Raw genomic sequence first — 24,169 nt, forward strand, 5'->3', positions numbered from 1 at the left:
AATATTAGCTAATTTTTTCATTAATGTTGTCAAGTTGTTAAGGGGAAAATGGTGATCAGTTTATTTTTACTTTTTATGTATTATTTTTTGCTTTTTAGGGCCACATTTGCAGCACATGGAGGTTCCCAGGCTACGGGTCAAATCTGAGCTGTAACTGCCGGCCTACACCACAGCCACAGCAATGCAGGATCCAAGCGGCGGCTTCAACCTACAACCATAGCTCCAGGCAACACCCACTGAGTGAGGCCAGGGATCGAACCTGCAACCTCATTGATACTAGAGGGATTTGTTTCTGGTGAGCCACAAGGGGAACTCCTGGTATTCAGTTTTTATGTCTTTGATTATAAATGGGTCTTTGTCATGCTTATTTGGCATTTACATTTTGTGAGTTGCTCACTCAATCCATTTTTCTTTGACATGTTGGCTTGCTTTCCATACTGATCTGTAAGAACACCTTATTAAGTATCTTGTATCTTGCAGATGTTTTTATCTAATTTGATGGTATCTTTTGCAAAATTTTAATTGGGCATGTATTCCAGTGTAGGCTGTGATGTAAAAATCTGAGTTGTTTTCCTGCCATCATCAGTAGACCAATAGATTAAATTGCCTTTTTTTTTTTTTTTTTGAGAAGAAGAGGCCTTTCTACAGGGTGGTTAATCTGGGGGTTCACCTATCAGCCTTTCGTAAAGGTGGATAATGTGAACATCCTTGAGTCCTGTAGGCTAGAAAGAGAAAAACAGGCCTCCTTTGGAGGGCTTGATGACAACTACATTAGGTGAAAGAAAAAGAGCTTATAGAGAAAACCAAGAATCAAACATGGAGGATTGACTAGAATAGAATGTGCCTCGCTAGGCATCTCTTTCACTAGCCTCTGGGCTTTGGTGACCTGCAGCTGTGGCTATTAATGGACACTGAGAAATTGGGACAGGCTTGGGGGAAAGGGACTAAAGGGAAAGAACTAGACAACACAAGTTTGGTTTTCCTATTGCCTATAGTATGGAAGACAGAGGCCCAGGGAGTAGAATTTCTAGCTCCTGGGAGGACACTTTTTTTTTCCTTGAGGGCCGCACCAGTGGCATATGGAAGTTCCCAGGCTAGGGGTTGAATCAGAGCTACAGCTGCTGGCCTATGCCACAGCCACAGCAATGCAGGATCCAAGTTATGTCTGCAACCTACACCACAGCTCACGGCACCGAGGCTGGGAATTGAACCTGCATCCTCATGGAGACTAGTCGGGTTTGTTTCTGCTGAGCCACAATGGGAACTCCTTTAATGAATAATTCAAGGTAATGATTGTATACAAGAACTGGTAGAGACGCCCATGAATTCTCTGAGAATGAACTTGGACTTTATTTGTAGTATTTAGGGCCCAGAGAATTAAGGAATTTGATGTTTTTCAGTAGAGCAGAGATTTCTGGGTTGGCTTTGGATATATATCAGGAGTGAGAATTTAAAGTATTGCTAATGTTCCTGAGGAATAAAAGCCTGGCTATATGAATATTGGCGAGCTCTACCTAGTCCTGGTAAACTAGCCTATCTGATTTGGAATTTTCACCATGTGAGTGAGAAGGGAGAATGTAAAAACTATTTGGGGCAAAGATAGAATGAGGTTACCCATCTTGTCATTCATGGAAAGAAGACATTTTATCCGGCAGAGTAAGCAGCCAAATATGTTTTTTTAATGCTCAAATATGTTTTTAAAACATGAAACTGCTACATATATTACAGCAGTGCTGTCAGTAAACAGGGTAGAATGGGGGTTGGGAAGGTAGAGGATTATAAGCAAATGCAGTTGTCTCAATAAAGGAAGCAGGCACAGCGGGAACAAAGGGGGTAAGATGGAAGTAGTGGCAGGAGACATCTTTTACCTTTTATTGATAGCCTACTATGGACCAGGTGCAGTGCTGGAGAAATAGATTGCCATGGTTCCTGCCTTCAAGCTGTTTACAGTCCAGGAAAGGAGGTAAGTGCCTCTTGCTAGGGAAGCATGCAGGAGGCCTCTGCATCCTTAGAAGGAGCCTCTAGGGGTCAAGGAAGTCTCCCTTTTAAATTTTTAAAAAACGTTTTTAGGAAGTTTTTTAAGGACTGCAGTACCATGTGGGGCTTTTAAGGGAAGGGAAAGCATATTGGGGGAGGGGGGTGGCCACAGGGAGGCAGATCTGTGTGTTAAGGCCAAAGAGGGAGGGGAAGAGTGACTAAGAAGGTGATCAGGTAATCGAAAGGAAAGCAAATAGAGGAAAAGCAGATATTGCAAGAAAGAAAAACTGGCTCTTATTGTCAAGAGGTGCTTGGTTGGCCTGTTTCTGAGGTGGCAGCTTGTCATAGCCTATTACAAACAGTCAAACAAGGGGCTCCACATCCTGGGTACAAACAAGCCAATGCTGATGCTGCCGAGATGCAAGGAACCATGGTATAGAGAGGCCACAAAGAAGCTAAAAAGAGTAGAATAGAGATGTAAGGAAGAACCTTAAGCTTTTCAAATGAAGCCTGGGAGAACTAAACAAGTCTGAAATGGTAAGAAGAGTCAGACATGAGCAAATGGAATAAATACTCATTTCAATTTCTAGAGCTCTGGGGAATATCTGGTAAACCAAAGTCCCCTTAGTTCCAGTGTTGGGTGGGATGGTGGTAGGGTATAGGACTCAGCCTTAACAGGGATTTAAGAAAAACGTTGCTGGATTTTTTGTCCTGTTCTTTTGGGAAAGGTACTATTAGCATTTAGATCAAGATTCCTCTCTATCAGCTTAGCAGAAGAGCCTGTCGTTAAAGGATGGAGGCAGTGAAGGATGAAGGAAGGGTGACAAGCCAGAGGTCACAGCTTCCAAGTTTTCCAAGTACATGCTGCAGAAGAGGATTCTCTTCCAGGCTCAACTTGAGCTGAGGACCAGCTCAGTCTTCCTGAGGAAGCAAAGCAGGATGCCTACAGAAGGAACGACTTAGAGTGCAATCTTGGCAGTTTGGTCTTAGACCCTGAGGTAGACCTGGTCTTAAAGGCAGCATCAGCTGCAACAGAAAGAGGTCAGAGGAGCTTTGGCTCACCCCTCCACAAGACATCAGATTTAAGAGAGAGGAGGCTGCTTGCCCAAGGTCCCATGTGGATATAGCAGTAATTTCCACCATCAAGCTGCTGCTGATTCACTGAGAAAGGGTTAAGGCAAAATAAACTAGCAAAACAAAAGAAAAGGTGTGTTTTTAGGCTTCTACAAATAATGACCATCTTGGAAGCCTCTTAAATTGGTATTCACCAGGGTCTTTTATGTTCTCATATGTAAAACCTGATCAATCTCTTTTGAAGGTGCCCAGTAATTCTCACTAATATATTCATCGTTTTTTGGGAAAGTATTAATTTTATTTTCATTTGGATATTTTAACATCTTTTAATTGCAATTAGACAAAAATGAAATTTTCTTCATATTGTCTTAATAGTTATTTAGAGTTGTGCTCTCCAGTATAGTAGCCAAGAGCCATGTGTGACTATTTTAATTACAATAAAAACCAGCTCCTCAGTCATACTAGAGGTATATTCCAAAGTGGTCAATGGCCTATGTGGCGGACAGTTCTCATCTAGACATAAGACCTGGTTTGTAGTAGCTGCTTTATACGATGACCCTTGAACAACATGGGGTTAGGAGCACCAGCTACCCCGTACAGTTGAAAATCAGCGTATAACTTTTAGTTGGCCTTCTGTATCTGTGCTTCTGTATCCATGGGTTCATCCAACAATGGATCATGTAGTACTGTAGAATTTATTATTTTTAAAAATCTGGGAGTTCCCTTGGCTTAGTGGAAGCAAATCCGACTAGTGTCCATGAGGATGTAAGTTCAATCCTTGGCCTCACTCAGTGGGTTAAGGATCTGGTGTTGCCATGAGCTGTGGTGTAGGTCGTACTTGCGGCTCAGATCTGGCATTGCTGTGGCTGTGGCATAGGCTGGCAGCTGTAGCTCCAATTTGACCCCTAGGCTGGAAACTTCCATATTGCCACAGGTGCAGCCCTAAAAAAAAAAAAAAATGTGGAGTTCCTGTTGTGGCTCAGTGGGTTAAGAACCTGACATAGTGTCTGTGAGGATGCAGGTTCAATTCCTGGCCTCACTCAGTGGGTTAAGGATCCGATGTTGCCGTGAGCTATGGTGTAGGTGGCACAGGTAGCTCGGATCCTGTGTTGCTGTGGCTGGTGTAGGCTGGTAGCTGCAGCTCTGATTCAACGAGTTTTGGTTTCTACTCTTGCCTTGTCCCTTTCTGGCCAACATAGCCAAGAGAGTTGCAGGTACCCAAATTGGAGTCTCCAGGTCCACAGAGTAGAGGACGTAGTCTCGAGGCTCAGGAGAAGGCGGTGTGAGGTATCTGGGTTACAGCCAACTCTCAGTTCCTGAGATTTGCCCTAAGCTGGTTTGCCTGCCCTCTAGTTGGAACAGACCTAATGGTAGCGCCCAGGGGCGATGATCCTGGAGCAGGAGGCTGGGTAGACAGGCCATGCTTTGCTGGCTGGGGCCACACTGACTTTCCAAACATCAAGCTTCACCACTCAGAGCATGAGAGAGCCACACCCCATCTTCAACTGATCCAGAGTCAACTTCTCACCACAGGAGAAGGTCAGCGGATGAAGGGAATTTGAGGGGAAAATGGAAAGAGAGATGTGCTGAGGCAGTTCTTCCAGAGAGTCTGTTATGGGAGCTTCATGTGAAGGGAGATAATCTATGTTGGAGGGTAAGTAACCCTCATGGGTAGGCAGGTAGTCCACGGGGAGGACCGTCAAGTGGCTGGCTGGGTTTCCCAGCTTTGAGTCAGGGCGTCGGCTCCCCAGCACCTTGTACAGATCCACTGCGGGTCCTGTCTCTGCTGTGAGAGCCCTTGGAGGTGGTGGGCTTGAGGCACTGGACCCTGTGTCTTCCTCAGAGGCATGGTGACCTTGGAGCCTTTGTCCCTTTCCTGGCCAGTTGGGATGATGGGGGCATCTGAGGACTGGAGTCACTTGAAGAAGGACTTCATTGATGACCAGGGGCTCAGGTTCTTCAGGAGTGGGCCAGTCTGCCAGGAGCCTATCCAGGGACAGCTGTTTCTTCTCCTGAGAAGAGGGATGAAGAGGCTCATGTGGATATGTGGAGGAAGCGCCTTAACAAGCGACCTTTGCAGGGTTCTAGAAGCCCTCACAGCCCACACTCCCGAGTCAGCTCGAGGCAGAACACTGCGGGCCCTTGACTGGCTGAAGTAGGAGAAGCAGTTAACATTGTGGGGGAGACAGGCGGGATCCATGGACTCCTCTCAACCCCCAGCCAGTGATTCATTCTCTCCTTCTACCTTAAGCTACACTGTTATCTGGAGAATCCGACTGCACCAGCTGCCTTCCCTCTAGCTTAGGGGGCATGGTGGGTGCAGAGCAAAGGCTGCGCTTGCATCTGTCTGGGAGGAGGCAGGGAAGACTTTAAAAGGGTGGCACTAGAGCTGAATCCTGAGAGCTGTGAAGTATTTTCCAGTTAGGAAGGTGTGGGCAAGGAGGACTGGCCTATTCTGGAACCTGCTAGTTCTTCCTTATGACAGGCACACTGAGGCTTCGGAAGTAGAAGGAAGTCACACTGATGAAGGGACTTTTAAGGGATGCTCAGGAGTTTGGGCTTTGACAAACTACTGAAAAGTTTTTGGCAGGGTACTAAAAGTTTTTGTCAGTTCTGCTCTTAAGAAAGACCCCTTTGGAATAACTTTTTGGAGGAAAATTTCCTCCTTTTTTCCCTAAAGCTAATTGTGTCTGTGACTTTTCTTGCTTTGTTTTTCTGAACATCTAATTGATTGCCAGCTCTTCAACGTTAGATCTTTTCTTCCCAAACTTTCTACTGACTCCTGAACCTGAGTTCAAGCACTTTATTAGTATCTCTTTTTATATAGGCTTTATTGGGCTCTCTTAATATCTTCAAAAATATCTTTTAGACTGCTTGATCTTTTTTTTTTTTTTTTTCCCATTTCTTGGGCTGCTCCCACGGCATATGGAGGTTCCCAGGCTAGGGGTCTAATCGGAGCTGTAGCTACCAGCCTACGCCAGAGCCACAGCAACGCCGGATCCGAGCCTCGTCTGCGACCTACACCACAGCTCACGGCAACACCAGATCGTTAACCCACTGAGCAAGGGCAGGGACCGAACCCACAACCTCATGGTTCCTAGTCGGATTCGTTAACCACTGCGCCATGACGGGAACTCCTGCTTGATCTTTCTGAAGCAGAGCTCCAAAGTCCAATCTACCTTTCTGGCCCTCGGTTCCCTCATCTGTCAAATGTCATGCTGTGCAAGAATGGTCTGGACTGGCCTCTGCTGCTCCCTCCCTTGCCCTGAGTGTGGCAACTGGCCTGAAGTGAATGATGGTACTATCTCAGGACAGACTTCCACAAAAGGCCCTGAGCAGCCGGAGGGTACGTGTGTACTCTTTCAGGAGCCTGCTCTTTTTCCATTGCTATGCAAACTGGCCCTGGCGCCTCGGTCTGGCTTGGAACAGGGCCGGCAGCTGCCAAAGTGCTGCTACCACTGATGCGGAAGAGATGACACAGGGTGAGGAGTTGGCTTACTGTTCTCATAAGGTGACTTGTTCACCCTGCCTTCTTGAAAGCTTTATCCATAGAGGCTGTTCCTGGGAGCTTTTACAAAGCAGACCCCCTGGCTGACAAGTCCTGGGGCAAGGCCTCCTGGGCCACTATTAGCTCAGGTACCTCATGGAAACTATTTTAAACTTTTACAAGCTCAACTGGATAACATCCCAGGGATCCCCTTAATGAGTGAGCCTTTTCCTCCAGAGTTATAAGATCTCTGCGGTTTTAGCCACATCTTAAGAAACAGTAGGGGGATATGAAGCCTGGGAACTCAAAGCACATTTTGTTGGAGGTTAAAGACCATTGTGTTTCTGAGGTTTGCCCCCCGCCTGTCACTAGGAAAGCAGGTTGGGTCTTTAAGAACAGTCTACCCCTTCAAGGGTCAAGTGATACGGGGTATGAGGCTGGCACAGGCCTTATTCGTAGATGACATGTTTAAGTTAAATTTTTTTAAACTTGTCTAATGTACTGGTTATTTTTGCAAAAAGAAAACAACATAATTTTGTAAAAAAAAATTTTTTGTAATACAAATTAAGTGGGCTTCATGCCTTCAACTCCCCAAAAGCAATTGCCATTACCAGTTTCATACTTCGGTCTCCAGAAATATTCTGTGCACATGTTTCAGACTGTATGTGTGTGTATAAAATCACCTTCCTTTTTATACCAATGAGAACCCACTTCCGACAATTACAAATTTTGCTTTTTTTCATTTTTAAATATTTTTAGACATGTATAGATCGCTCTCTCTTTTCTTTTTTTGCAGTTGCATAACATCCTGTAGTATAGATATACCCAAATGTTTAACCTGCACCCCCTGGTGGCAGGTTACCTTATGCAATGTTTGGCTTCTATTTATAATGCTACAAAGAACATATTCATACTGTTCAATTTGGGGCATGTATGTAGAAATTTCTGTTATTTTTTTCCCCTTTGTTATTTTCTTTAACTCTTTGTGTGTCACTCTCAGCATTTCTCCTAGGCTTTTTTCGGGGCTCTTCAGTGGCTCTGCCTGCTTTTGTGTCCCCTCATGCCCAGGTGGTGCCTAGCAGGGACCATGATGCCAAAGCTACCAGCTGGGGAGCCAGGTGTCTGTGACTGACCCAGAGCTGCTTCGCACTGGGCTATTTCAGGCTTTTAGGACATTGGACAGTGGAATCAGCATTGGAAGAGAGAGATCTTAGAGCTCAGCTCCTGGTGCCTGGATCCCCTGTAATACTAGCAGCGGCATCCTCACTGAATGCATTCCCATCAGTCACCACAACATTGCCCAGTGTGTGAACACCTTCTGAGTTAGTCTGTTCAGCTCAGAGGTGTTGACTGCTAGAAACAGCCCTTCAACCTGTGCTTAAGAGCTTCTAGAACATAGAGTGATAGACAGCACATCCTACTTATATATGAATCCAGGAGCCACCATTTACTAGCTGACTCACTCTGGGTAAGTTACCGAGTCCTCTGTGCTTCACTTTCCTCATGTGAAAAATATTACAATCCTCTAAAGCTGTTGTAGAGATTAGATGTTAATGCATGAAAAATGTTTTTTAAAGTGCCTGGCAATGGAGTTCCCATTGTGACGCAGAGGAAACAAATCCAATTAGGAACAATGAAGTTTCGGGTTGGATCCCTGGCCTCGCTTAGTGAGTTAAGGATCCAGCATTGCCATGAGTTGTAGCGTAGGTTGCAGATGCGGCTCGGATACCACATTGCTGTGTCTGTGACGTAGGCCAGCAGCTGTAGCTCCAACTGGACCCCTAGCCTGGGAACTTCCATATGCTGTGGGTGCAGTCCAAAAGAAAAAAAAAAAGTACCTGGCAGGTAGAAAGTGATATATATCTATGTATATAAACATAAATATATTATGTAATAGGTCATATGTATATGATACATAGATTTATGTAATTTTGTATATTATATACCATATACATCATACACACAAATATAAACAGTTATTATTCTAGTCTTGCTATTGTTACTTAATAGGTACAAAACCCCTCAACAGAGAGAGGAGACAGTATAAATCTTCCTGGGAAGAAAATGACTCATGTGCTTTACATGGTATGTAACTCAGTCCTCACCACGGGATATATGAGAGATATTGTCAATTCCTATTTGACAGAGCATGAAACTGGGGGCCACATCATTGGAGAAGTTGCTCAAGGGTCACTGACATAGTAACTGGCAGAGGTGGTGTTGGCATCCAACCCTTATATCAAAGGCACTGCAATGCAGTGACTTAAATTCCTATAGAGGCAGACATGGCTGGGACCACTGGCTTCTGGCCAGAGGAAAGTGTGGATGAGACAATGCACGGATAACTAATGAGAAGAATCTTGGAGGAGGAGGGCTATGAGGTGCGAGGGTGTGGGGCTGCGGAGGCCCTGGGCGGTGGGGAGAGCACGTGCACCCCTCCCTCCCTCTGCTCCCCTTCAGTGCACAGTCCTGTTCCACATTCAGATGCCTTCAGCTTCCAGGCCCTCTACCAGAGATAGAACCTTGTGCCTGCTGGGAGCTGCTCTCCCCTCATCTTTGTGTGGCAGCTCCCGGCTTTGTCTTTTACTCCCAGCACTCACACCTGCCAGCTGAGCAACGTCTCCTTCCCTAAAGCCTTTTCCTTGCACAGTGGAATGACTTATTGGCTTCCTGTCAAGACCAAAACAGGCTGGGCTCTATTTACTGTTCTGTGCTCAGACAGGACAGGGACCGTCCGGAGAAAGCATCAGTTCTCTTGATTTTGGATGAGCCAATGCTCAGACTGGTGCTCGGCAAGTATTCTTGCTTTTTAAATTTCTTTTGAAATAAGTTGAGATCAGGAGGGGAAAGTAAAGCACAGAGAGGTATGAAAAGCTATGGGTCTTTTGGTCTTTTGGTCATAAACTTCAGAAAATTCCTGCGCATGGGAGTGATGACCCAGATGGAACCTAGCACCAATGACTGCAGCATGTCCACAGGATCTAAACCCCCCGGGGTTCCCTGTAACCACAATGGGAGATTTAGATGTGTTGATCCCCATCAACTTACCACTAAGCTTTAACACCTTACCTCCACAATGGGATATTTCTTGGCCCAAGTGCTATTGGCTGGGTCTGGAATTTCTCTGCTACACCACTGAGGTCTGAGGGCCAAAAGGAGAACAAATACCCTGTAGGTGAAGAAAACAGTGACATCTGGTTAAGAGCGCACACAGTGGTGTGGAAGCACAGGGTCTTAGTGCCGCGGTTTCAGTGCAGGGCTATGCAAGTGAGTAAATGAAAACACTGCAGAAGGAAGATGACGCGTCATCCAAGGCTGGACTAGTTTTCCATGAAGTTTGGATAGATGATAAAGACTGGTGATGCAACCACTGAGGGTTTGCTAAATAAACTGTGGAACTTTTGCTCAATGTAATGTTTAGCTGTCACTAAGCAGTCAAGTACTCATTCAACAAACATTGACTGAATTCCTGATGTGTGACCAGCACAGTGCTACGTGCAAGAGATAAAACAGCAAACAGGAGGACATGGTCAGTGCCCTTGGGGACATTACTATTTATATTCATTTAGAATGTTTATAAAGAGCTTGTAATGACAGGTAAACTTTTACTAAAAGTAAAAAAAAAAAAAAAAGAAAAAGAAAAAGAAAAGAAACCAAAGAATAAAACAAAATACATGCGGTTTGAACAGCTTGGACAAATCCAAGTTAAGAAAAAAATGCCAAGAGAAAAAATTCCAAGAAAAAAATACCATATGGAAATATCCAAATAGTTAACAAAAGTTGTATTTGGTTATCAGAGGAAATATGGGTTTTCTTTCCTATCTCTGGGTTTTTGAAAATACTTCACAGGAGTTCCCGTCACAGTGCAGCGGAAACAGATCCAACTAGAAACCATGAGGTTGCAGGTTCGATCCCTGGCCTCGCTCAGTGGGTTAAGGATCTGGCGTTGCCGTGAGCTGTGTTGGTGTAGGTTGAAGACTCAGCTCAGATCCCGCATTGCTGTGGCTCTGGTAAAGACCAGCGGCTACAGCTCTGCTTGGACCCCTAGCCTGGGATCCTCCATATGCTGTGGGTGTGGCCCTAAAAAGACAAAATGACAAAAAAAAAAAAATGTTGTCTATATGCCTGTGACTTAACTATTTGACTTTTTTTTAAATTTAAGAACAATGTGAAATATTTTTTAAGATTTGGCTTTAATAAACTTTGTTTAATAAGAAAAGTAAGCTGCTGGGATGCATTTAGCCCCTTGAAACAAAAGATGAGGCCATGTGACCAGCTTTTTCCAGAGAAATGTGAGCAGAGGTACCTGCGGCCTAACACAGATCATGCAGCTGAGGAAAGTACCCGTGGGATGGTGGGCCAACAAAATGGAAGAAAACTGGAGTTCCCCTTGTGGTTCAGCAGGTTAGGAACCTGACTAGTATCCATGAGGATGTGGGTTCAATCCTTGGCCTTGCTCAGTGGATTAAGGATCCGGCTTTGCCGTGAGCTGCAGTGTAGGCCCATCCATAGGTCACAGATGCGGCTCAGATCCTGCGTTGCTGTGGCTGTGGCGTAGGGCAGTGGCTACAGCTCTGATTTGGCCCTTGGCCTGAGAACCTCCATATGCAGTGGGTGTGGCCCTAAAAAGACAGAACAAAATACATTTACCCAAATTGGCAGGTGTAATGAACTTACTTTTGCCGGAAGCAACGCATTGAGAAAACGCCCACTGTGATGACAGCAATGCAAATGCTTGGTGCTACAAATGTGCTCCAATTGGCTTTACCTAAAAAGAAAAATTAGCAAACCCTATGACTCAGTTATCTTCAATGAACATTTCAAAATATTGACTATTGTGTGAACCCACTGGGCTTTACCCACCGTTCCTGGGTAGCTGAGCTCAGGAACAGAGCCAACTCACTTTTGCCCCTTCAGTTAGGGAGAAGGGGCCCAAAGGGGCCAATATTATGGTTCTAAAGGAGGAGCTCCACCGCCTGCAAGGGCTCCTTCCCCTAACAGGGGCAGAAGGAAAGGGAGTGTGATATACTAAGCACTGGTTGTGAACTGGGAGCCTGGGACACTAGTCCTGGCTCTGCCCCTGACTGATGTGTGATTCTTGATCTACAAAAGGTAAATAATGACATCTACCTTGCAGGTTGTTGTGAAGATTAAGGATGATGTATTTAAAGCCCACAGCAAGGTATCTGAACATAGGAGGCCTCAAGAAATAGTAGCTATTGGGAGTTCCTGTCTTGGCTTAGTGGTTAACGAAACTGACTAGGATCCATGAGGACACGGGTTTGATCCCTGGCCTTGCTCAGTGGGTTGGGGATCCAGCATTGCTGTGAGCTGTGGTGTAGGTCACAGACATGGCTTGGATCCTGCGTTGCTGTGGCTGTGGTGTAGCAGGCAGCTGTAGCTCTGATTTGACCCCTAGCCTGGGAACTCCCATGTGCAGTGGGTATGGCCCTAAAAAGACAAATTAAAAAAATGGTAGCTATTAATTTTACCAAACTATTGGATAAGCTCTCTACCTAACTAAGGTCTTTGAAATTGTTCTGATTCCTTCCTATGAACACGTATTTCACTATGTGTTGGAATTTGTCTTTAATTCATTCCAACGTTTACTGAGTATAAACCATGTAACAGGCCGAGTTAGGTGCTGGGATACAAAGATGAATAGGACATGGGCTCTGCTGTCTTAAGAAGTTGTGCATACAGTCCAAGAGACAGGTGTGTAAACAGTGAGCCAAGATGCCCTGGGATACACGTAAAAACAGCACATACAAGACAGCGTTGCAGAGAACAGCATGGGAAATGGCCCGTGAGCAGCTCAGGAAGACTTCCCAAAAGGCAATATATGAAAAGTTGAGAGTTGGATGGAGCTGGCTAAGTGGACAAGTTAGGGAAGTGCAGATGAGACAATGCATGGAAGGAGGAAACGGCAAGCACTTCGGCAACCACAGGTAGTCTGGTCTTGCTTTCCAGGAAAAAACAATGAGTGTGCGACACAGGACGAAGCCAGATGGGTGAACAGGACCAGGTCACACAGGGCTTGGCAACGAAGCAGTTTGAATTCTAGTTTGAAGGCCCTTAGGGAACCACTGATAGGCTGCAGCAGGAGGCGGAATGTCAGCATCAGGGAGCTTGCAGATGGATTCTTCTGCTAGAATGAAGGACAGCCTAGGAGGGAGGGTGAGAGGGAGGACTGGTAGCCACCGACCTGTTAGTGCCTATAAGAAGTGCTTTTCCAGGGCTGAAAGGGGGCATTAATGCAGGCAGCCTTGTTATGACCTCATACAATTGACACAATCTGACGTTTTCATTAGTATCTGCCTTCCTTTCTGGGCAGATGGGACAAGGAGTAAAAAAAATGCTGAATCCTTAATACAATTAATTGCTCATAAGTTGACTTTCATGGGAGATGAGAGGAGGGCTTGTCGATTTTCCAGTGGAGAAGTAATGGGCATAGAACAACAGAGTCCTGAGTGATCAACGGTCTTTTTTTCTTTTTTTTTTTTTTTTGGCTTTTTAGGGCAGCAACTGCAGCATATGGAAGTTCCCAGGCTAGGGGTTAATAAATTGGAGCTGCAGCTGCTGGCCTATGCCACAGCTACAGCAATGCCAGATCTGAGCTGCTTCTGGGACCTACACCACAGCTCACGGCAACACTGGATCCTTAACCCACTGAGTGAGGCCAGGGATCAAACCAATGTCATCATGGATACTATTTGGGTTTGTAATCTGCTGAGCCACAATGGGAACTCCCAAGAACGGCTTGTTTTATGCTTGGAGTAGATGTAAGGGGTGCTGCCAGAGAGAACAATGTAGCTAGTTAATAGTGGAGAGAAACCCAAGTCAGATAGGCATTTCTTCACATATTGAAATTTAACTTAAGAAACTCAAATCTGAGAGTTCTCTTTGTGGCTCAGCAGTTAACGAACCCAACTAGGATCCATGAGGATGGGGGTTCGATCCCTGGCCTTGCTCAGTGGGTTAAGGATCTGGTGTTGCTGTGAGCTGTGGTGTAGGTTGCAGATGCAGTTTGGACCTAGCATTGCTGTGGCTCTGATGTAGGCCAGCAGCTGTAGCTCTGATTGGACGCCTAGCCTGGGAACCTCCATGTGCCGTGAGTGCGGCCCTAAAAAACAAACAAAAAAAAAGAACTCAAACCTGAGTCTGATTTGTAGTTCTGCCACATGCCACTTCTATGACCTGGGCAATCTTTTTGTGCTTTACACTTGTACAAAGGCATCCTAATCCCTCCTTCTTTTATTTATTTCATATTGAGTGGCTGGTAGTGTGGCCAGCTATAGGCATGAAAGCAGACACCTTACATGGTTGTGGTCAGGATTAAATGAGTACAAAAAGTACGTGTTACATGGGTTTAATTGTGTCCTCCCCCCCCCCCCAATTCATATGCTGAAGTTCTAATTTCCAGTACCTCAAAATGTGGCCTTATGTGGAAATATCATCATGGCAAGGCAATTAAGATAAGGTCAGACCGGAATCGAGTGGGCCCCAATCAGATGGGACTAGTATCCTTATGAAAAAGGGAAACAGAGACATGCACAAGGAAAACTTCAAGAGAGATGAAGGTCGAGGAAGGAAGAAGCCACCACCTTGGTCTCAGACCTCCAGCCTCCAGAACTGTGAGGAAATACATTCCTGTTGCTTAAGCCACTCGGTTTGTGGTACTTTGTTACAAGAGCCCCAGCAGACTAATACAGGATGCAAAGCACTTACCATAGCAGGGGGCACATAGTAACTGTGTGATATGCAAACAGTTGCGTTGTTGAGATTATTCTCATTCACCAAACAGATGTTTAGTGAACCAGTACTATGTGCTGGGTGCTGTTCTCCACCTTGACGATAGAGAAAAACAGATACCAGGCCCTGCCTCTTGGATTCAGAGTTTTGAATAGCGGTCAAGGGTAGCGCATCATGAAGGAATTATGGACGTGCATTTGGGAAGGCTTTCTGGAGGAGGCAACATTTTTGCTGAGTTTTGAAAACGAAGTAGACACCGTCTCCAAGCAAATAAGGAAGGGGTGGGGCGCTCTGGCTGGAGAAATAGCAAGTGCAAAGGTGTAAGAGCAAGAAAGTAATGAGTGAACTAAGAAAATCTGATCATCTCCATATCAAACAGGGGGCACATACTCCTGTGCAGGGATCCAGAGGGAACTCACCAATCTCTAAGGAGGGTTCTTACCTTGCAGACAAAATTCCCTCTCATTTCCTTGGGGGCTTTCGCCAGCAGCTGTCAGAGCTGTCATCCACAGGATGTATGTCACTCTGGGCTGCAGGCTATTGATGGGATGTGATTTGGAGGAGACTCTATAGGGAATTTCTGAAAGGAAGATAAATATGAAAGAGGAAAGGCACAGGTTAAAGGAGATATTTGAATATAGGCTTTTACTCATTTTTATGTACTAACGCTTCATTTAATTTGAAAGAGAAAAGCACACTGCTGTTTTAAAATAGTCCCAATTCATTAGTACTTAATACCTCTTATTTTTAAATTTTTTGGTTATGCCTGTGGCATGTGGAAGTTCCCAGGTCAGGGACTGAACCCACGCCACAGCAGCTGCAGTGACTCCAGATTCTTAACCCGTGGGGCAACAAGAGAATTTCAGGTACTTAATATTTTAAAAGGCCCTAGACACTGTCATTTATGAAGGCCTCACTTCACAATGCATCAAAAATTATTTTTTACTGAGGTAAAATGTTTTGAAAGAATTTTTATCATTTTGCTTTCAAAATTATTTAGCTGTTAGTAACTCCTTTTATTTCCTATGACTGTAATGTTTCTGGCATCTATCGAGTATATTTGAGGACTCTTGGGGAAGAAATTAAATGTACAAATTATTTTCACTGGAATTTTTAAGAAAGTTAAGTGTAGCAATTGATGAAATAGATGTTGAAGTAACATTTGTTAATTTCGATTTCCTGCCCCCCCCCCCCTTTTTTTGTAATTTCTGGGTACTGGTCTTTGTGGGTTTAATATGACAATCTGCTTCAATTTGACATAAAATCTGAAAAATGAGAGCAATGGTACTTATTTATTTTGGCAGTTTAAACCTAGATTGTCAGTTCCTTATGCTCTCAATACCCCTGCAGATTTTTAGCAGAACAGACTTTGCTTTTTGAGCAATGCATTGATGCTGTTTTTCTCCTCCCAGAAACGTGCATGTTAGTAGCTTTTAGTAAATAGGCAATCTCCTCCTCTAGGGATCTGCTAGGTGTGCATTTTGGAGTGACCTCTCAAAAGCTGGGGGGGGGAGCAGAGAGGGGGACTGTAAAACCAAGGCCCAGAACTTTGACAAGTATAGCCTCCTGGCTTGTGTGTGCACTGGTGATCAAAGTGGAAATTAAATTTCAGTGCTTTGTGTGTGAGAAAAATGTAAATATATATATATATATACACACGGCTGGGTCACTTTGCTGTGCAGCAGAAATTGACAGAACACTGGAAATCAACTATAATAGAAAAAAAAAAGTAAAAAAAATTCAGCCTTTGTAGTACCTTAATATCATTTACTGGCTCACCAACCCCAGGGCAAGTCAGTTTTTGCCCCTTTGCTTACTCTCTTTCCACAGTCACAAATATTTACTGAGCATCTGCCCTGGACAAGGCACCAAAGCACAAGATCTGCCTCAAAGAGTTTACCATCTAGTAGGAAGATCAGACCCCTCACACTCTCCCACTGCTGCTTACCATGGATGACCAGTCAGATGACCCTGTATTATTGTGCCTACTCCATCCACACAAAGGAGCTGGGGCCTGGGCAGATCACTTAACAGCTGCGACTCTCATAGCGATTTCTCTATTTCACTTCCTATGGAGGAAAAGTACTGTGTGGAAAATTCCCAAGCCTACTTGAACCTGATGGAACTGCTTGCACAGACCACAGCTATATGATTAAACTAAAATGTCACTCATTCCTAAGGCAGGGGACTAAAAAATAATGTGGGGGAGACCTGCTCCTCTTGCTGCAGCAAAGCACAGGCCAGCAAAGCACAGAGTCAGCTGTCTGCCTATGAGGGCATCCTTAACTCTGGGGAGAGAAGGAGACGTTGCAACAGAAAGGAAGGGATTTGAGTGATTTGCTGGGCTGGGCCAAAAAAGTGTCTACACAAATATAAATGCGTACACTTCTGTATATTCGAAGAACAAAAATAGAAACTGCGGGGTGGGGTGGGGGAGCAGTGACAAGGGTGCTGGTGTCAGCAGTTTGGTTGGCAAATAGGTTGAATTGAGTAATGGGAGAACAAAGTCATGCTGGAAATACTGGTTCGGCCGCCTTGTCTGGGCTGTGATCTCCGGCAGAGATAAAGGAGGCCATTCAGTCCTTGAGCTCTGAAACTTGGTGGTTAAATGAAAAAGGTGCAGTTTAGGAAGATGCGATGGTTGCCAATCACCTGAAAGATCGACATTGAGAAGGTCAAGTGGTCTCAGGCAAAAACTGCACGGGTTACCGGAAATTAGCTTTTACCTAATCATCTACATTAGTTTAAAAAAGTGCAGGGTGGTATTCACCCATGTGTTATTCAAAAAACACTGTTTTCATTAAGCACCCAGTGGGTGCCTGGCTGTATTGTAGGTGTGGGGGAAACAATGGTGAGCTAGTTGCCATGGCTTCTGTCCTCATCCTGGCAAAAACAGCCCAGTGACAACACACAGAGCAGTGGCACAGGGCATCCACAAACTTCCAGAGGAGTGGCTGGGCCCCGGGGTCACCTGGGAAATGCAGATGCCCCGCCCCAGTGCTGCCCCCCACTCCTGCCCAGGCATGGCCGAGGGCTCCTGCTGCACTTGTGCTTCTAGGGGCGGCTCCAGAAGACACCCAAGGCAGGACCCCTTCTCCGGGGAACACCATCTTCCTTGTGCTGCTGTGGGCCCTCTCTGGAGGCCTTTCCCCTCCTCCTCAACCTACTGAAACTGCACTGGTGGCCTCGCCAATGATTTCTGGTTGCTAAATGCAATAGGCAGTGGTCAGTCCTTGATTACAGCACTTAATATCACTTTTGGGCCCTTTTCCATCTTCCCCAGGGAGACTGTGAGCTCTCTGAAAACAGGGATCAGGTCTCGTTCCTCTATAAATGCTAAAAGGGAAACAATCCTAACTGGTACAAGACAGAGCTTTGAATATGCACTTTCTCTCTTTAAAGTATCCTTACACAGGAATCCCCAGGTGGCTCAGCAGTAACGAACCTGAATAATATTCATAAGGTTGCGGGTTCGATCCCTGGCCTCCATCCGTAGGCTAAGGATCCTGCGTTGCTGTGGCTGTGGCTGTGGCCAGCAGCTGCCGCTCTGATTCGACCTCTAGCCTGGGAACTTCCATATGTTGAGCGTGTGGCCCTAAAAAGACAAAAACAAAGCAAAAACAAACACACCCCTTACACAGACACTAGATTCATCATATTTGTTGTAGATGAGGTAGGCAATTTCTTTACCATCTGCAAGAGCAGATTTAAAAACCATCTAACCGTGTTGATTTTTTTTGTTTGTTTTAAATGGCCTCACCTACGGTATATGGAAGTTCCCAGGCTAGGGGTAGAATTGGAGCTGTAGCTGCCAGCAATGCTGGATCCTTAATCCATCAAGTGAGGCCAGGGATTGAGCCCGCATCCTCAGGGATGCTATGTCGGCTTCTTAACCTGCTGAGCCACAACAGGAACTCCTAATCATTTGATCTTGATGCAAATAGACATCTCGGTCTAAATTCTGTCAAAGTGAAAATTTTGGAGGGAGCAAATTTCACATGAAGCATTCCAAATGGCTTGTGATAAGATCAATTTATTCATCACCTTTTGGAGTGCATTTCAGAGCTGACTTATCCTGACAGTGGGGAGCAGTTCTGTTCAGTGATAAGTTGTGCTTAGTAATGATGAATTATTAAGGGAATTATTGCCAGGTCTTATAGTGGAATACTATAGAGTTATTTCAAAGAGTGACACAAGTCCACATGGACTAATATGAAAGGGTCTCAGTATGTATTATTGGAGTTCCTGCTGTTGCTCAGCAGTAATGAACCTGACTAGTATCCATGAGGACATGGGTTTGATCCCTGGCCTTGCTCAGTGGGTTGAGGATCTGGTGTTGCTGTGAGCTGTGGTGTAGGTTGCAGATGTGGCTCAGACCTGGCACTGCTGTAGCTGTGGCTGTGGCTGGCAGCTATAGCTCGGATTCGACCCCTAGCCTGGGAACCTCCATATGCCTCAGGTGCGGCTCGCCCCCCTGCAAAAAAAAATCAGTATGTATCAATGAGAGGAAAAAGTGAGGTGCAGATCAGAATACAGATGGTTACCCCAAATGTATGCGAGTATATGCATTAAGATTTTTTTTCTTTTTTTTTTTTTCTGGAAGAACACAGAGCTTCTCACAGCTTAAGTAGGGAGGAAGCAATAATTTGCCCTTCATATCTTTTTGAACTATTTGAATGCTTTTACCATGTACAAGTATCATTTATACAATAAGAAATAAATTAGCTTTAAAAGTTATAACTTTTAGAAAAGCAAAACTGCAGATTTAAGGTTGAGAGAGAAGGCCAACTCCTCAAGTTTCCCAGGTAAAGACCATTCTGCAGGCAGGTCTCTGGCACCTACATCTCAGGCTGGCTTTGTCACACTCCTTTTGGACTGAACAGTTCTCATGAAGGAATGAAATGTTGCTTCTTTATGATAAATGCTCCTGAAAGACAGCCAACTGCCTATGAAATACTAAAGAGAAGCTGAAGCCAGGAAACACGAAAGAAAACCCTGAGTAAATCAAAGATTGGAACATTAAATCTGGCAAGTGACTCGGAGCTGCTCGGTGAATGAGTGATGAAATCATTTGAGATAATGCTCCAGCCAAAATTGAACTGCTTTAGTCTTACAGCATAATTATGGGTCATAAGGAGTTACTTAAATTGTATTTTATCCATTTAAGGAGAAACTAATATGCTATGATGATATTTGCAAATGTAGGGATTCAAAGGTTCTCCTAACTGCAAACCTCAAGGGTTTATCCTAATAGTATCGAAGCGCCTTTATTGCTTTTTGAAATGGTATCTGCCCATATAAATAAGCTTCCTGGAGGGTCTCATCCATTAACTTTTCTTCAATTTGCTTAGCATGTAACACATATTCAGTAACTTTGTGTGTGTGAATGTATGAGTGCCTTTAGATGTCTATTTTTCTTCATTCAATGAATTTTACAAATATTTACCACATGCCTGCTAAGTGCCGGGTGTGGTGCTAGCACTTTCACACACTTGTGTTTTCCCCACAACTAACCTAGAAAGGCCCTGCTGCCTTGGTTTCTCGCACATACCACAGAGCTGAGGCTGGGAATCGGAGTCCCGTTCCTTCCAATATATCCTGTAATGGAGGATGCAGCCCATTTGCTCCTGGGCTGGAATTTCGTCCCATGAAATTAAAATGCTCCCCTTTTCCTCTGAGATGGCATTAATGTGGGGGCCACTCAGTGGTGCTGTGAAGGAGAACACAGGAGGCTTTTGTCACCCTCCAAATCCAAACCATGAAACTAAAGCAAATCTGGGCAAAATGTCCCAAGACTCACCTTTATGCTTCAAGTCACCCCGGATGGAGCTGCATCCTCCCTGGTCCCCTGAAAGTGCGTGCACTCGGATTTCATAACAGATGTAGGGTTTTATGTTGTCTGCAAGGAAGAAGGTGTCTTATTATAACAGGTGAGGCATCACATGTGAGTCACGAAAGGGAGCTATTTAATTATGTGATGTGGATGCAGTCAAGGCATTTCTTGCCCATTCTTAGGTTGAAGATATTTAGGCACAGTCTAGACTCAGGGTAAAGGGACGACTGAATTATAAAATCTCAGCAGCATATGTGCCGTGGCACCGGCTTCTGTAAGCCCCTGCTCCCGATGATGAACAAATGTCCTCCTGGTGAACAAACAGGCCAACCTGAGTTACTGCCAGGGTCATTATGATCGAGGAGACAAAAGCTATTCAGGTTCAAAAATTTAAAGACAATCACCCAGACAGCTTTTGAAACAAAAGTCACCTTCGATGAAAAAGTTTCACTTCTACATATAAATGATTTGCTGTTTTGAGAAAAGTAAGGCTGTGTTGTGTAGGCAGAGCATCTGAAAGGCTCTTCTAATTCTTTCGATACTTATCAGGATGTGACGGACAGCGTGGGATGACACATTCGGGTGTGACTAATCAGGGCACACTCAGCGTGCCTTGCTCCTCCCCCCTTTTCCCCACCCTCAACTTTCCCCCACCATGTTCCACTCAGATTTCAGTTGCTTCACAGCTTGGAAGATTTGGAAGGTACCCGGGGATGTTAGCATTCCTTCCTAGCTTTCAAAATCCCACACTCTGCAATGTTTTGTCAGGCATGAGGTTTACTGGCAAAGCACACTTCCCCACCAAAACTCCTTATTTCCATGCATCTCAGATTTCTACTTCCTATAAAGAAAAAGGCCCCTCTCATAGATACTGCCCATGACATATCTTTAAACTCCCAATAAAAATTTAAAGAAAAAAGATGATTTCTGTTACATAACTAAGTGTAATATCCTGTGATCGGAATAAGGACTCCCCCATATGAGTCACTGCCCTGCCATAGGTAGATCTGGTCCCCTACAATAACAACTGATTAGGGTTCAATATTTTCTTCTGAGGAAGAGGAATTTTGCATCACAGAATGATTTGCCAAATAGTGCGTTTTTTATATAAAAATCTACTGTCCCTGGAGTTCCCGTCATGGCTCAGTGGTTAACAAATCTGACTAGGAACCATGAGGTTGCGGGTTCCATCCCTGGCCTCACTCAGTGGGTTAAGGATCCAGCATTGCTGTGAGCTGTGGTGGTAGGTCCTAGACGCAGCTTGGATCTGGCATTGCTGTGGCTGCAGTGTAGGCGGGCAGCTACAGCTCTGATACGACCCCTAGCATGGGAACCTCCATACGCTGCGAGTGCAGCCCTAAAAAGACAAAAGAAAAAAAAAAAAAATCTACCGTCCCTTAAATAGTCCAGCTAGTAGGTAGTATATGAAACTCAGACATGCAACTGATATTGTCAGAAGGGACCGTAAGGAAATCCAAACTCATGCCATGGGTGAGTTCCAATTTGTATTCATGAACGAAATGAAATGGAGCAAGGCTGCAGTCGCCTTAGTCCTGTAATCCAAAGGTGCCCTGTGGGTGGCATCCAGACCCAGGAGCCCAAAGGGCAACATAGAATATGAAATCATATTTCATTTGGTAGGGGCTGCTGCCTGGCTGCTTGGTCTGCAATTCTGGAAGGGGCTGACCAACCACCGTGCCATGGGGAAGTTCCATATGAGCATTAGGCAAATGGCGTCAGTGCCCTTTGCCCAGCAAAGTGTTGAGTTTGGGCAGAGGCCTTGGGAACTGCTGCACCAGAGGCTGTGGGCTTCTTCTGATGAAGAGCCAGCGCTTCGTGGAGGAGGGAGGAAAAGGAGCTCCATAACTCAGCTGACATTTCCCTTCCTATGAGGAGTGGAGCCTGAGCAAGCTTGTTCCCCCGTCCTGACCTTAAGAACTCTTATTTTACTAGTTAATTCTTCCATGAACACCCCAATCACGCCTGCTCCCCACATCAAAAATGCCTTAGCTTTTGCTGCTCGGCTGACAAAGCCTACACTCAACATTTTAATTTCTTTCTACAGTCTAGCCCCAACTTCCAGGCTCATTTCTTGAGGCCCTTATGCACACATATACACCTGGCAGGCTTGGGCAAAGGCTCTGTCTCTACATTCAGAAACCATCTCTTAGGTGGTTTTTCTGCAGAAAGCTAATTTTACCTACTAAGTGTGGGAGAAGGCAAACATTAAATGATCAGCAGTGAGGCTTAATCATAGAGAAAGTATGATGGGAGCATGCAGAAGAGGGACCCAAGTAGCTAGGCATCAGGGGAGGTTTTCTAGACACCTCGATGTTCACCTATTTGTAAAAGGAATGGCTCTAGGAGTTCCCACTGGGTTAAGAATCTGACTATAGTGGCTCAATTCCTGGGTTAAAGGATCTGGTGTTGCTGCAGCTCTAGTATAGGTTTCATCTGAGGCTCAGCTTCCATCCCTGGCCGGGCAACGTCCATATGCCATGGGTATGGCCATTAAAAAGAGCCAGGGGTAGGGGGGTGGGGTGGGGTGGTGTGGGGGAGTGGCTCTATAAGGTAAGAACCTTTCCACCCAAACAAGAGAGGGCTGACAGCTTCTAGCCTAGGCCCCACCAACCTATAATCCAGGAGTTGGACTATACTGTAGCCTGCTCCAAAGCAGCCATCTGTGCCCCAGCCAGATGCTGGAAAAAGGCTGGAGAAAATCTGATGGCAATGAGTCATCTGTCATCCTGACTGGAGAGGGTTACTTTGAATTCACGATAAATATTAGTTAAATTTTAAGTGTCTATTTCCAGAATGTAACATCAACACAAACCAATAGTTAAGTGCCTCCAAGTAGAAGAATTTGAATTAATAGTTATCCAGTATTGGAGTTCCCATCGTGGCGCAGTGGTTAACGAATCCAACTAGGAACCATGAGGTTGTGGGTTCAATTCCTGGCCCTGCTCAGTGGGTTAAGGATCTGGCGTTGCCGTGAGCTGTGGTGTCGGTTGCAGACTCGGCTCGGATCCCACATTGCTGTGGCTGTGGCGTAGGCCAGTGGCTGCAGCTCTGATTAGACCCCTAGCCCGGGAACCTCCATATGCTGCGGGAAGCGGCCCTAGAAAAGGCAAAAAGACAAAAAAAAAAAGTTATCCAGTATTAATGATTTTATTCAAATGAATATGTCTAAAGAGTTTAAAAACACTGTGGTTTCCTAAATAAGGGGAAAAATTCTCTCTTGTTGCCTATTTTATGTAGAATTGCAGAATTTCTTTCTTTCCTTTTTTTTTTTTTTTTGTCTTTTCTAGGGCCACACCTGTGGCACATGGCGGTTCCCAGGCTAGGGGTCTAATCGGAGCTGTAACCTCTGGCCTATGCCACAGCCACAGCAACGGGGGATCTGATCCGCATCTGTGACCTACATCATAGCTCAGGGCAATGCCAGACCCTTAACCCACTGAGCAGGGCCAGGGATCGAACCCGCAACCTCATGGTTCCTAGTCGATTTGTTAACCACTGAGCCATGATGGGAACTCCAGCCACGATGGGAACTCCCAGAATTCCTAGAAGGAAAGCACTATAGGGACTATATAGTTCAAACTATCCCAGAGTAAATCCTAGTATAGTTTATAATAAGTGTTTATAACTATAGAGCAGTTTAGATTCCGTTAAGGCCTTTTCTATCCACTGCTACATCTGACTTGATGGGTAAAACAACCTTAGAGGAAACTGGATTCTACCGCAACAACTCTAGGGACAGAGAACACATGGCCTTGAGGGGCAGTCCATTGTCCTATTAAAGACCACCACATGTAAGGAAAGTTCCTTCTCAAAACTGAGCTGACATCTCTCTTCCTTTCATTTTTATGCAGTGAGCCTGAGGTTTGCTCTGCAGAACAACAAAGGACACATACTCTTTCTTATGTGCAGGTCAACAACAGTCATCCAACCACCCCACCCCCATCCAGAATTCTCCTCTACAGGCTAAACAGTTTCCACGTGAAAAGTTCCAGACCCCTAGGGGCTTGCTCACCATCCTCTGGTGC

General features: G+C 45.0%; 1 protein-coding gene across 4 annotated transcripts in view; it reads right to left on the reverse strand.

The window, feature by feature from the left end:
* Window positions 1-4,081: 4,081 nt before the first annotated feature.
* Window positions 4,082-24,169, reverse strand: part of IL12RB2 (interleukin 12 receptor subunit beta 2) — a 78,368-nt gene continuing 58,280 nt past the window's right edge. For all 4 annotated transcript variants that reach the window (XM_047788715.1, XM_047788717.1, XM_047788716.1 and 1 more), the window contains 6 exons: window positions 20,091-20,189; window positions 19,842-20,000; window positions 14,733-14,870; window positions 11,216-11,306; window positions 9,608-9,707; window positions 4,082-5,063 (listed from right to left, as the gene is read on the reverse strand). In XM_047788715.1, the coding sequence (XP_047644671.1) occupies window positions 4,524-5,063; window positions 9,608-9,707; window positions 11,216-11,306; window positions 14,733-14,870; window positions 19,842-20,000; window positions 20,091-20,189 (1,127 nt within the window). In that variant the 3' untranslated portion in view covers window positions 4,082-4,523. The remainder of the gene's footprint in view (window positions 5,064-9,607; window positions 9,708-11,215; window positions 11,307-14,732; window positions 14,871-19,841; window positions 20,001-20,090; window positions 20,190-24,169) is intronic.

The sequence above is a fragment of the Phacochoerus africanus genome, chromosome 8 (assembly GCF_016906955.1).
Source record: "Phacochoerus africanus isolate WHEZ1 chromosome 8, ROS_Pafr_v1, whole genome shotgun sequence".
Lineage (NCBI taxonomy): Eukaryota > Metazoa > Chordata > Mammalia > Artiodactyla > Suidae > Phacochoerus > Phacochoerus africanus.